Source organism: Loxodonta africana, chromosome 21 (genome assembly GCF_030014295.1).
Source record: "Loxodonta africana isolate mLoxAfr1 chromosome 21, mLoxAfr1.hap2, whole genome shotgun sequence".
In the NCBI taxonomy this organism is placed as follows: Eukaryota; Metazoa; Chordata; class Mammalia; order Proboscidea; family Elephantidae; genus Loxodonta; species Loxodonta africana.
The window spans coordinates 14,303,117-14,315,559 of NC_087362.1; the positions used below are offsets into that span (position 1 = coordinate 14,303,117).

At 42.6% G+C, this 12,443-nt stretch overlaps 1 protein-coding gene across 1 annotated transcript in view; it reads right to left on the reverse strand.

Moving 5' to 3' along the window:
• Positions 1-288: 288 nt before the first annotated feature.
• GALNTL6 (polypeptide N-acetylgalactosaminyltransferase like 6) overlaps positions 289-12,443 on the reverse strand; it is a 1,380,753-nt gene continuing 1,368,598 nt past the window's right edge. Inside the window, exon 12 of the mRNA XM_003415811.4 lies at positions 289-696. Within this exon, the coding sequence (XP_003415859.1) occupies positions 529-696 (168 nt within the window). The 3' untranslated portion in view covers positions 289-528. The remainder of the gene's footprint in view (positions 697-12,443) is intronic.

The following is a 12,443-nucleotide window of genomic DNA, read 5'->3' on the forward strand; positions in this document are numbered from 1 at the left end:
CAGAGAAGGGTATGAGCACTCTAAAATCATCTGTAGCACTTCAAGGGTTAAACCTGCTTAACCCATTCTTAGTTAGAGAATGGCACCAAAAAGAGTACAGCTCACCCCTTGCATCTAGTCCTAAACCTGTGGTATCTGTAGGCTGTCTGAGCAGTCATGCACTCCATTTCACCCACCCCTCCCACCCAATTAATAGGATCCATTCATAGCTACTCACTACTGCAGGATTTGACCTGAGAAATTCTAGGATTTATTTCAGCAGTTGTTTTGAAAAGTCCCTAAATAATCTTTGCCCTTGGCCAGCAAGGGAACTGCTAGTTTCAAGTTCTCAGAAGCAGCTGGTGAGGTTCTCAGCCAAGTTTTCCAGATGCAGGAAGTTCTTCAGGACAACCTACTTAAACATGGCCTTTACACATCCTTCAACCAGGCTTCCTGGATCTAGGAAATGTTATTCCTGACTCCTTCGACCCAGATGCCGGCCAAGACTTTATAATCTATAGGCAATCGCTCTTCCTTTCTTCTTTCTTTCTAGGAGCTGGCATGGTGGTTCAATTTTTCTAAAACAGTCACATTAATATGCTCAAAAATCCACTGCTGAGTCTCAGATAGAGGGTCACATCTGGCCATGAAAATTTTCTTCTCTGCGGGATTGCAATCCATGCAGCTGTTGCTCACAGGATGGAATAATGTCCTGTCCTGGAGGGATCAGAAAGAAAAGAAAAGGATGACATAATGAATGGTAAATGGTTACAGCCCAAAGTATACAGAGGAAGTAAAACATCCCGGTTTGCATTTCAGTGTATACTCACGGTGTAAAAAATACACCAACTCCCAAATCAAACAATAGCAGGTTGAGTTGCCAACATGGAACACAATATCCTAGGACCCACTGGCACCATGTAGGACCTCCCAGCAAGTTCAATTAGAGACAAAAATATTTATTTATCCACTCATTCGTTTTTTAAAAAGAGACATATTGATTCCTTACTGTGTGGTAAGCATTTTGCTACATGCTTGGGTTTTGAAGACAATAAGTATATGGGGTTGTTTGTTGAGTGGCAAATGATCTAGCTATTTGAGGATAGGCACATAAAAAAACTATAACCACACACACAGAGAGACACACACACGACAAGAAGAGTCATAATTTTCCCTCCCCTCATATTGAGCCTCTGAAGGGAAAGGAAAATGCCAAAGAAGGAGGAACCGAACGCATGAGGTGTTCATCTGTCTTACTGAGGTGCACACAGGGGTGTGGGCAGGTGAAAAAAACCTGTTGCCATCGAGTTAAGCACACCAATTATCTGAATGTACAAGTTCAAATTTGTTAGTGCTTGAGGTTCTGTCTTTTCTCAACCCCTTTACTCCCGTTACAGGTCTTCATGAGGTGCAGTTTTCATTGCTTTCTGTAAAATGGAGAAGGAAGCATTCATTTTTTTTAAACAGGCCTCTTGTTGTTGTTAGTTGCCATCTAGTGGATTCCGACTCATGGAGACCCCAGCGTGCAGAGTAAAGCAGCTCCTTATGGTTTTCAAAGCTGTGACCTTTGGGAAGCAGATTGCTAGGTGCGTGGTAAAGATAGAGCTCTGTGAATGAAAGATATTACCAGGAAACGAAGTTTAAGTACTGAGCAACCTTGCTATCTGAACACACTCTATTAACAAGTCATAAAAAGGAACTTCATCCTAAGAGAAAAAGATCTTTCCTTAACTCGTAACACACTTTTATCTCTTACAATGGATAAACTAAAAAAAAAAAAGTGTTTGTCACCATACTGTAAATTCCACAGAATTGGGAAAAATAATTTTCACAATAACATGCAAAAACGTCCCCAAATCACTGCTTAAATTTTAGAATCAAGCAATTAGAATCAAGCGATGTTTTATTATTTAGCTTAGGAAATGTTTAGAGGTTCTGATTATTTTCTTTAACTGAAAGATACTAAACTTACAATGCTTTTAGAATTAAGAGTTTCCCAAGCACTCTGTGTAAACATTTCTGGGTTGCTCCTGGTTTTTAAGACTCCAAAACAAAAGAAAAGAAAACAAAACAAACCCATTGCTATGGGGTCGATTCTGACTCATAGTGAGCTTACAGGACAGAGCAGAACTGCCCCCATAAGGTTTCCAAAACTGTAATCTTTATGGACGCAGACTGCCATATCTTTCTCCTGAGTGGCTGGTAGTTTTCAGCTGTCAACCTTTCGGTTAGCAACCGAGCACTTAACCACTGTGCAGCTGGGCTTCTTTTTTTTAAGACGCCATCAACCAATATTTAATGTCCTTTAGGGTCCGGATGTTTGCATAATTAAGCACTGTATGAAGGAAGCAAGAATAAGGAAAGGGAAAAGCAACCTGCTGGCAATTTTGCTTGCGTGTTTCTATTTTCAGTGTAAACAAAGAGCTCTGCCTAGTACAAAGGCTCACTGTTCCTTTCTGCTGTCTTTAAAGGCAGAGTTGCCTGTGTGTATTGGGTCTTTTGCTTTCCTTACACAGCGAGGGCATATCCTAGGCTCTTAAGATCTCCTTACCAGTTGTTTGCTCATGGCAACCCCATGTGTGTCAGAGTAGAATGGTCTTCTGTGGGGTTTTTGCCTTAACCCCCTGCTTCACTCAATCCACTAGTGTTTGACCCCAAGGGAGGCCCTGAGGAACTCTCTCCTTTGCTGAGGTGAAGGTGGGCTGGGGTGGGAGCCGATTCTAGGAGGAAGGAATATGTGCTCTTCAGCTTACCCCACTTCGCTGGAGTCACAGATGCTCTCTATCCCAGCTCCTTCTAACAGTCACCGTGACTCCTTGGGCAGATATCTCATCTGTCACCTTCCTCTCTTCCTTCTCTGTGTCTTTTACTCTCCATATCCCTCAACTTCCACCAGGTTAGCCACCGAAACCAGTTGCCTTCAAGTTGATTCCAGCTCATGGCGGCCCTATGTGTGTCAGAATAGAACTGTGCTCCATAGGGTTTTCAATGGCTGCGGCCTTTCAGAAGTAAATCACCAGGGCCTTTCTTCCCAGGTTATCTCTGGGTGGATGTGAACCTCCAACCTTTAGGTTAGCATCAACCATTTGCATTGCCCAGGGACTCTGGTTTACTCACAGGGGCTTAACATATTTTAGATCAGTTTCGCGAAAGTATTCTTCAGCTGTTAGAGTCAGAAAAATTCACGTGACCAGTTAAATTTTAATTCACCTCATTCCATGTACATTTATCTACTTTTCTCCTCCTAACTCTCAGTATTTCTTCCTATAGTTGCTTTTATCAGTAGCTCAAGCAAGGGCCTTCAGAAGCTCAGCTTCTCCCCCCAGACACGGATTTCCATGAAGGCTAAAAAACTGAGACTAAAAAAGGAGTAGAACACATTTTCTAGTCTCCGTCCTTTGCCAGCTCATGTACCTCTGTGTGAATGCAAAAGCCAAACTGGACTTTCTGAAAATTATTTTTTGAACCATAAGGTGATCATATGTTTCCAAATCCCACATTGGAACACAGGCTCCGGCAAACTCAGGCATACTCATGGGGGACAACCAAGCAGGATAGGCAAATTCTGCGCTACCCTGGAAAATCCAGGGTGTGTTTTCTGTCATTGTACTTCATGTTCTCCTAAAAGGTGAAGAACTGATTTCCCTAAACCTACCTACCTCTGAGAAGCTTCATCAGTAAAATGAGGAGGCGGATTAAATAAATCTCTAAGGCCTCTTCTAGCCCTAAAATTGAATGAACATTTTATCCCAAAAGCCACTGGGGACAGAGACAAATGACAGGGCATCAAACTAGAGACTGTCAGCAATGTTCAGTGGACCAACAGACGGACTGCTTCCTGATTACGGTCTGAGCTCTGCTCACCCTTATCTTTGCAGTAACCAGCAGGTCCCAGAGATGAAGCTGATGGGAGCATCTTCAGTCTTTACCAGAGTATACGGTTTTGGCTTTTGACCTTGGGGTCTGGGCTATAAAGCGACCATCTTTATGTTTCTCCTCAGCCAAGCTTTTAGATTACTAAATGTCCTTCCTGAGGCTATTTGGCTGGAATTAAGTCAGTGAATCGCATCATCATTCTCTGACTATGTGTCCTGTTCTATGACAGCCCTTCACTCCTCTGCCCTTCAATCTTACCCCTCAGGTTGCAGAGCCGAATGCAGCTTTTCTTTGGAATAGACTAAGTGCTTTGGCAGGTTTGCTGTTCCATAACAATCCACCTTAAGGGAAGATGGGGGACATTCTTTCTTTGCTTATAACTAGACTGTTCTTTGTTCAGCCTGGAGGGACAGCATATTATATACTCTGGCTGTTCAAAATGTCATACGGTGAATTGCATCTCTTTTTCTACCCCTCTGACTTTCCCTGGCTGCATCCACTTTTGTTTTTGTTTTTTTAATGCCTAAGAAAACTAGAAATCCTTGAGCAGGGAAAGCAAAAATCCAGATCCAGGATTAAGGTACGGGCCATTCATAATCAAATCAGGTCAGACTAAATGACATCTGCCACCAGCCGATCAGTCCATGCCGTGAAAGGTGTGAGCAGGACTTTTCAGGGGCACCTCTTCAAAGCAGGCCTGTGGACTTGAGTGGCATCTGTGGGACGCTTTGCGGCATTCCCAGGACTACACTGAATTTTATTAGGTTCTATACTTATAACCTAATGGTATACTTATAACGGAAACCCTGGTGGCGTAGTGATTAAGTGCTAACGCTGCTAACCAAAAGGTTGGCAGTTCGAATCCATCAAGCACTCTTTGGAAACTCTGTAGGGCAGTTCTAATTTCTTCTATAGGGTCGCTATGAGTTGGAATCAACTCTATGACAATGGGTTTTTATTATACACATAAGGGGGTCCCTGAGTGGTACAAATGGTTAATGTGCTTGGCTGCTAACTGAAAGGCTGTCTGTTCGAGTCCACCCACAGGTGCCTTGGAAGAAAGGCCTGGCAATCTAATTCTAAAAACATCTGCCACTGACAATGCTAGGGAGCACAGTTCTACTCTGGCATACATGAGGTTAGCAAGAGTTGGAGTTGACTTGACTGCAGTTAACTGGTTTATGTTTATATAGGCTCAGAACTTTTAAAAAAGAGTAAGTTGTAGAAAGTATTTCACACTGTGCTCAGGGCCATCAGAGGACCTAACAGCCAAAGATCCAAAGGCAATAGAACAGGACTGTGAGTTCACAATGTCTAAGAAGACTATGCTGAGAATAAAACCGTAACGCAGAGGCACAGAGGCAACACTGGTGCTGGAGAAAGGGCTTGGGCTCCGTGGCCGTACAGTCTTTGAGTCACATTCCAGTCAGACCATTTCCTTACTATGTTGCCTTGTGTGTGTTATTTAAGCTCTGAAGCTCAGCATACTCATGTGTAAAACATGGATAATAATAGCCACCTCACCCATTTGTTGTGAATATAAAATGCGTTGATATATATAAAATCCTTGGTACAGTGTCTGGCAAATAGTAGATAACTAAGTATTAGTGATTCCTCTCTTCCCTTTATTTATTTTTAGTCAGGGAGCATCAGCCATTCTAAAACCCAGGAAATACTAATCATTTGGTTGGAGACCAGCTATCTAATTTGTCTTGTCTGAAATCTTGGCACAATGGAATTTTCAAAAATTACGTTCTGCCTCAACCAGTGATCCAAATTGGTACACCAATACCTTCTGTTATAAGCAAAAGGATTTATGGAACAAAGGTAGCCATGTGGCTCCGGAATTCGCCCTTCTTTGTAATTACAGTCACAGTATGTATCTGATCAGGCCCTTTGCCTGAAATACAGTATTATTCAGGTCAGTTGAGTTCACCAAATATTTACTGAGTGACCTTTATTTTCTGTTGTGTAGTAGGAGAGAGGCAAACAGAGATGACTCTAGATGCCTTGTTCCTTGACCCATGAAGTATGGGAAGACCAATAAGTAAACAAGAAATGTTTGAAGTAAAAAATGTCAAGGAGACAATAGATGAGGGTGACTGAGGTGAACTAAGGTATTTCAGACACAAGGAAGAACATGTGAAAAGAGAAATGTAAAATAACATGTACATTTATGTATTCGATACACTCAACAAAAATTTAATGGGCACTTACTATTTGCCAGGCACTGTTTTAGGTGCTGGGGATATATCAACTATCTTAACAAGACAAAACGTTTTGCCTCCCTTGAGGCAACTTACATTCTAGGGGTGAACGTGAGGGCGGGGTAGTAGGGCATAGACAGTAAATAATGAACATAATAAACAGGTAAAATACATGGCCTGTCTGAAGGAGATATGTACTATGAAAAAAACTGAGGAGGCAGGAGGACCTGGAGTGCCACTGGAGTGTCCTAGTTGTCCAGCGCTGCTGTAACAGAAATACCAGAAAGGGGTGGCTTTAACACAAATTTATTTTTTCACAGTTTAGGAGGCTAGAATTCCAAATTCAGGGTGCCGGCTCTTGGGGAAGTCTTTCTCTCTCTCGGCTCTGGGGGAAGGTCCTTGTCTATTTTTAGCTCCTCTTCCTTGGATCTTTGATGATCTTCACGTGGCCTGGCATATAATGTCCCCAGTCTCTGCTTCCTTGCTGCTTGCTTAATCTGCTTTTTTAAATCTCAAAAGAGATTGACTTAAATCACACTCTATGCTAGTACTGCTTCATTAACATAACAAAGAAAGCCTATTCCCAAGTGTGATTATACGCACAGGTATAATAGGATTTCTTCTAACACATATTTTTGGGGGGCACAATTCAATCCATAAGAGGGGCTAGTATGAAATGTTAAGTAATGTGGTGAGGATAAACCTCATCGAGAAGGAGACATTTGGGAAGCCTAGACAAAGGTTAGGGAATTAGCCATGCAAATATCCAGGGGGAAAAGGGTCCCAGACAGAGGGAACAGCCAGTGCAAAGGCCCTAAGCAAGAGTGTACCTGGTGGGCTGGAGGACCTGCAGGGAGGCCAGAGTGAGGAAGGTAACAGATGTCAGAGGTAACGATGCTAGATCGTGTGTTGGGGACCAACAAGTCATTTGGTAGGGCTGAAGCATAAGGATCAAGGTGGAGAATTCCAGATGATGATAACAGAGAAGGAGGCAAGGACCACATCATCAAGAGACTGGGTACGATGCTAAGGCTTGGATTTTTGATGCAGGTGTTATGGGGTTGGTTTCTGGAGGATTTAAAACAGTGGAGCAACAAGATCTATATTTTGGGTGGATGGTGCTAATGGCAGTGAGGAGAATGGAGTGAGGGTAGCGAAGAATTAGGGCCCCTGGGAGGCTCAAGTGTTTTGCATTCTACTACTAACCTAAAGGTTGGGGGTTCAAGACCACCCAGGGCAGCCATGAAAGAAAGGCCTGGAGATCTACATCTGTAAGAATTACAGCCAAGGAAACCCATGGGAGCAGAGTTCTACTCTGTAACACAGGAGGTCGCCATAAGTTGGAGTCGACTCGACGGGCAACTGATAGGTAGGCATTAGACTGCAGGCAGAGAGCGGTCAGAGGCCATTGCGATAATCCAGACTCAGGCTGGGCAAAGGCAGAGGCAATGGGGGCTAACCATAGCGTTCTGATGAATGGGATGTGGGGTTGATGTAGAGAGGAGAGTTGGGCGACTGGAAAAAATTCAGTACCCAGGCAAGAAGTGGTGGAAGAGAAAGAGGGTTTTGAGGGGGAAACTGACAATGATTTCTGTTTTAGTTATGGTAAGGTAGAGGTGTTATGGGGCATGTAGGTTTAACTGCCCAGTAAGCAGTTGGATATAGACTGAACCTCAGAATAACTCAGCTGTGTACAGTGGGGAGAACTGAGTTACGTCCTCCTGTTGATTATTAATTTCTCTGTAAGTAGATAAACTAATTATAAAAGAATATACATTGGAAGAGAATACTCTTGTGAGAGCAAACTCTTTCATATCTGGTAGCTTTTATGTCAAAGATGGATATGACAATGTACAGAGGAAAGACGGGTAACTGGAGATGGGGGGTGCAAATGATTTGCACTCAGCTACTAACCTAAACTTTACTAACCTGAAGGAAACCCTGGTGGCTTAGTGGTTAAGTGCTATGGCTGCTAACCAAAGGGTTGGCAGTTTGAATCCACCAGGCGCTCCTTGGAAACTCTATGGAGCAGTTCTACTCTGTCCTGTAGGGTCACTATGAGTCAAAATCGACTCAACGGCACTGGGTTTAACTAACCTAAAGGTTGGTGGTTTGAACCCAACCGAGGATGCCACAGAAGAAAGGCCTGGCAATTTACTTCTGTAAGTAGAGTGCCAAGAAAACCCCAGGGAGCAGTTCTACTCTGTAATACATGGGGTTGCCTCGAGTTGGAATGGCCTTGATGGCAATGATTTTTTTTTTTGAATGGGTAGAACAGATGAAGTCTTGGGATCGTGAGGCACACTGTTTAATCTGAATTTTATGAGTAACAATAATCTTTGAGGGTCACTTGATTTGTCACTGCTTCAGGTTTTCTATCTGTAAAATGAATGGGATGGGGAGGGGAGTGGGATGAGATAAGGGATAAAAATATCTGCTTTTTTCCCGTCTCCTAGGATCGTGGAGAAGAACAAGGGTGATATATGAGTGTCCTTTGTGCTTTCTGGGAGAAAGAAAAATTAGGTAGACCCACTCTATCTACAGTTACTGTTGGCATCTGGGAGAATGCAAAAAACACCTTGATAGGCATAAAAGGGACAAAACAGTCTCATTGTCTACCCTTTTCCATTTTTTCTTTGACAGGTAGAATTCCTCTCAGGAGGAGAAAATGGGTCTTCCTGCAGTCACGGCTAATTTGGCCAATCACAAATAATGCTTTGTAATGCACTGTCAGAGCACCTCGGGGTTTAGTACACTGTCAGGGTGCCCTGGGGTGTGTGCTGAGGCAGTGCTGGCTGGCTGCAGCCGACTTCCAGCTCCTCTCTGCTCCCCCACAGGCTCTTCCTGGGCAAGCCATGTGCCGCAGTCTGTCAGTTTTCCTCAAACCAGCTGGAGTCATTAAAACATATTCTGGTTTGTTAGAACCCTGCTTAAAAACTCTTCAAAAACTCTGTTTCTTTTAGCTAAATCCCAAGTATGTGGCCTATAACATCTTGCTTAGTTCTGCCCTGAGCTGTGTTTCTGGCCTTACCGTTCACCGTCTTCTCCCACATGCGTGTGTTGCAACCATATTGGTTTTCTTGTTGTTCTTCCGAGAAAATCAAGACCTTGCCTACCTCGGGGCCTTTGCACAGCTGATCCTTAGCTCTGAGATCTTTTTCTCTATCGCCTTTTTTCACTTATCTAATTCCTACTCATCTTTTAGGTCTCCACTTAGAAGTTAGTTTGTCAGGGAAGCCTTCCCTGCCCCTCTGGCCTGGGTAGAGCCCAGTGTTTTACGCTCTCATATTACTCTGTGCACTTAATTTATGTAATTGTTGTCAGCTTCCCCACTAGACTAAAAGCTCCATAAGCTCCATATCTTGTTTTCCATCTGTCTGTATCTCTTCATGTCCCCTCAGTAAGCTTGCCAGGAGTCATGTGAACATGATGTTGTTAGGTGCTGTTGAATTGATTCTGACTCACAGTGACCCAATGTGACAGAGCAGAACTGCCCCCTGGGTTTCCTAGGCTGTAATCTTCATGAGAACAGATCGCTAGATTTTTTTCTCCTGTGGAGCCACTTAACCATTGAACCACCAGGGCTCCTTGAGCACAATCATGGCTACTATTTATTATGTATTTGCGTGTCAGGCAGTATCAAGCGCGCTACCCAGATTTTCTCGTTTTATCTACCTAAACCATGTCAGCAGTAAATGTGAACAAACAGGAAGCCAGGTGGTTTATTTACTTATTCAACAACACTAATTAAGCCCCTATTATGTGCCAAACAGTATTCTAGGTACTGGGGATATAATAGGAAATAAATCAGAACAAAAAAAAAATCCCTCTTCTCATGGAATTACACTGCAATATTTTTCTATAAATAGTTAAAATAGCACATAAATGCACAGTATAGAAATATAACTTGTTAGCACACCTTTTCCTATACATAAACCTACTTGGAGAGCTAAAATAAAATTTGAAGACAGTTTATCGAACACATGGAATACTAATAGCTAACACTAATTGAACTCTTATTCTGTGCCATCTTCTAAGTGCGAGTAAATTTTATTTAGTCATCTCAATAACTTTCTCGGTTAGATACTATTATTGCACCCATTTTACAGCTGAGGAGACAGAAACACGTAGTAGTAAAGGAGTCTCCCCAGGTTCTGCAGCTAGGAAGTAGCAGGACCAGGACTCAAATCCTAGGTCCCTCAGCTCCCAGAGCCTGTGTTTTTAACTTCTAACTCATGATTCATCCCTCTTCTTGGCTGAGTCAACTGGCAATCCTGCCCTTGCCCACACCTGCACAGTAGGGAAGAACTGTCTTCATCAGCAAATACTAATTTATTTTTTTTTATAGTTTCTACTACCAAGATTCTTGTGTGTTTCACAGTCTAGATCCTGGCAGGCATTCGATTCAGGAAGCTTTTTTCCTTACGTGAGAGCCTGTAGGTAGTCTGTGAAGGCGCCCTCTCCTGCTGCTGACCAGACAGTAGCAAGTAAATGTGTTCAGTAAAACAGCTACCAGCAGGAATATCACTAAGGGTTATGGGTTGAATTATGTCCCACAAAAATATGTGTTTTCAATCCTCACCCCTATACATGTGGATATAATCTCATCTGGGAACTGCATTTTCTTTTGTTATATTAATGAGGCCATAGCAGCGTAAGGTGTGCTTTAAGGCAATCACTTTTGAGATATAAAAGGAGCAGTTTAGGCACAGAAGGAAAAAAGGACAAACTGGGGAAGATTGATGCCATGTAGAGATTGCCAGGAGCCCTGGTGGCACATTGGTTAAGAGCTCAGCTGTTAACCAAAAGGTTGGCAGTTCAAATCCACCAGCAGCTCCTTGGAAACCCTATGGGGCAGTTCTACTCTGTCCTATAGGGTTGCTATGAGTTAGAATTGACTTGACGGCAATGGATTTGGTTTGGTTTTTAGAGATTGCCAAGGAACCAAGGAACAGAAACTGAATGAGACCAGAACCTTCCCTCAGAGCTGACAGAGAGAGAACATCTTCCCCTAGAGCTGGTGTCCTGAAATTGGACTTCTAGCATTTTAACTGTGAGAAAATAAATTTTCATTTGTTAAAGCCACCCATTTGTAGTATTTCTGTTTTCTCAACACTAAGAAACTAAGACACTAAGTTACCCAGAAATGACAAATCTTAAAAGGTCATAATAATCAAGTGACTCCAGCTGGGTTAGACATAGAGCTAAACCAGAATGAGAAGGTAATACTACTTATTGAAAAGGTAGCTTCGTTGCCAGGTAAATGTATGCCCTTCCTGGGAGTTACTGTCCCTCTTTCTGTCAAGGTGACTGGATTGTCCATTTGAATTCTTCTGCATAGGGACCACAACTTCTTAGGGTGCAATGGCTTAGGTCTTCTATTACTAGACAGAGGGATGCTACAGAAAACATGTACTTGCTTTTCAGCAAGAAATTGGAAAAGTCCACCTTCGTTTTCTTTGGGCAAGCTGGAGCCCTCTGAGCTAGAAGTTATTAGTATTAGGTAAGTTTGTATCTAGATGTTCATGATACTCATGAGCTGATCAATGCCACCTCTCGTATATGATGGAGGACTCAATCTTTAGCCCTGTGCGTTGGAATCAACAGCTTAGACAAGGGCATGATTGCATGCTGGTTCAATCCATCGGTGGAATAATGCTAGCATGACTGCTAATATAATGGATGAGAGAGTTAAATGCAGGTTGGGATAAATCTGGTGAGATATAATAGAAACAAACTGATAGCTGCACTTGAGTATAAAAGATGAACTATACATGCATGGAGCCCTAGTGGTGCAGTGGCTAAGCGTTCGGCTGGCACCCAAAAGGTCGGCAGTTCAAATCCACCAGCTGCTCTTTGGAAACCCTATGGGGCAGGTCTACTCTGTTCTATAGGGTCATTATGAGTCAGAATTGACTTGAGGGCGATGGGTTTGTTTGTTTGTTTTTCTTGGTTTATACAGATATAAGATTGAGAAGATGCGTTTCTGCAGGAAAACAAGAGAAAAAAACTTCATGGTTTTTGTATACTGGAGGCTCATTAGGAAGCTAAGCGTGTGAAGTTAAGGCAGAAAATCAATCAACTGAGGCTAAATTAACAGAAATGCATTGTTCATAACAAGAACTACTAGAAGCTCATAAAAAAGGGTTTTAGGAACTCATCCTTTTATCCTTGTTTAAAGACACACCTAGAATATTGTTTGGCTCTGGGTATCATGCCACTCCCTACAACTATCTGGAGTATGTTAAGAGCCAATGGCCAAGAGATTTGGTAGATTTGATTTTAATAATATGAAGAGTAAGTGGCAGGGAATGAGACCCTTAATCAGAAGAGAAGATCAAAGAAGACCAGGTAAGCATTATTCAAACATTTGGGATCTGT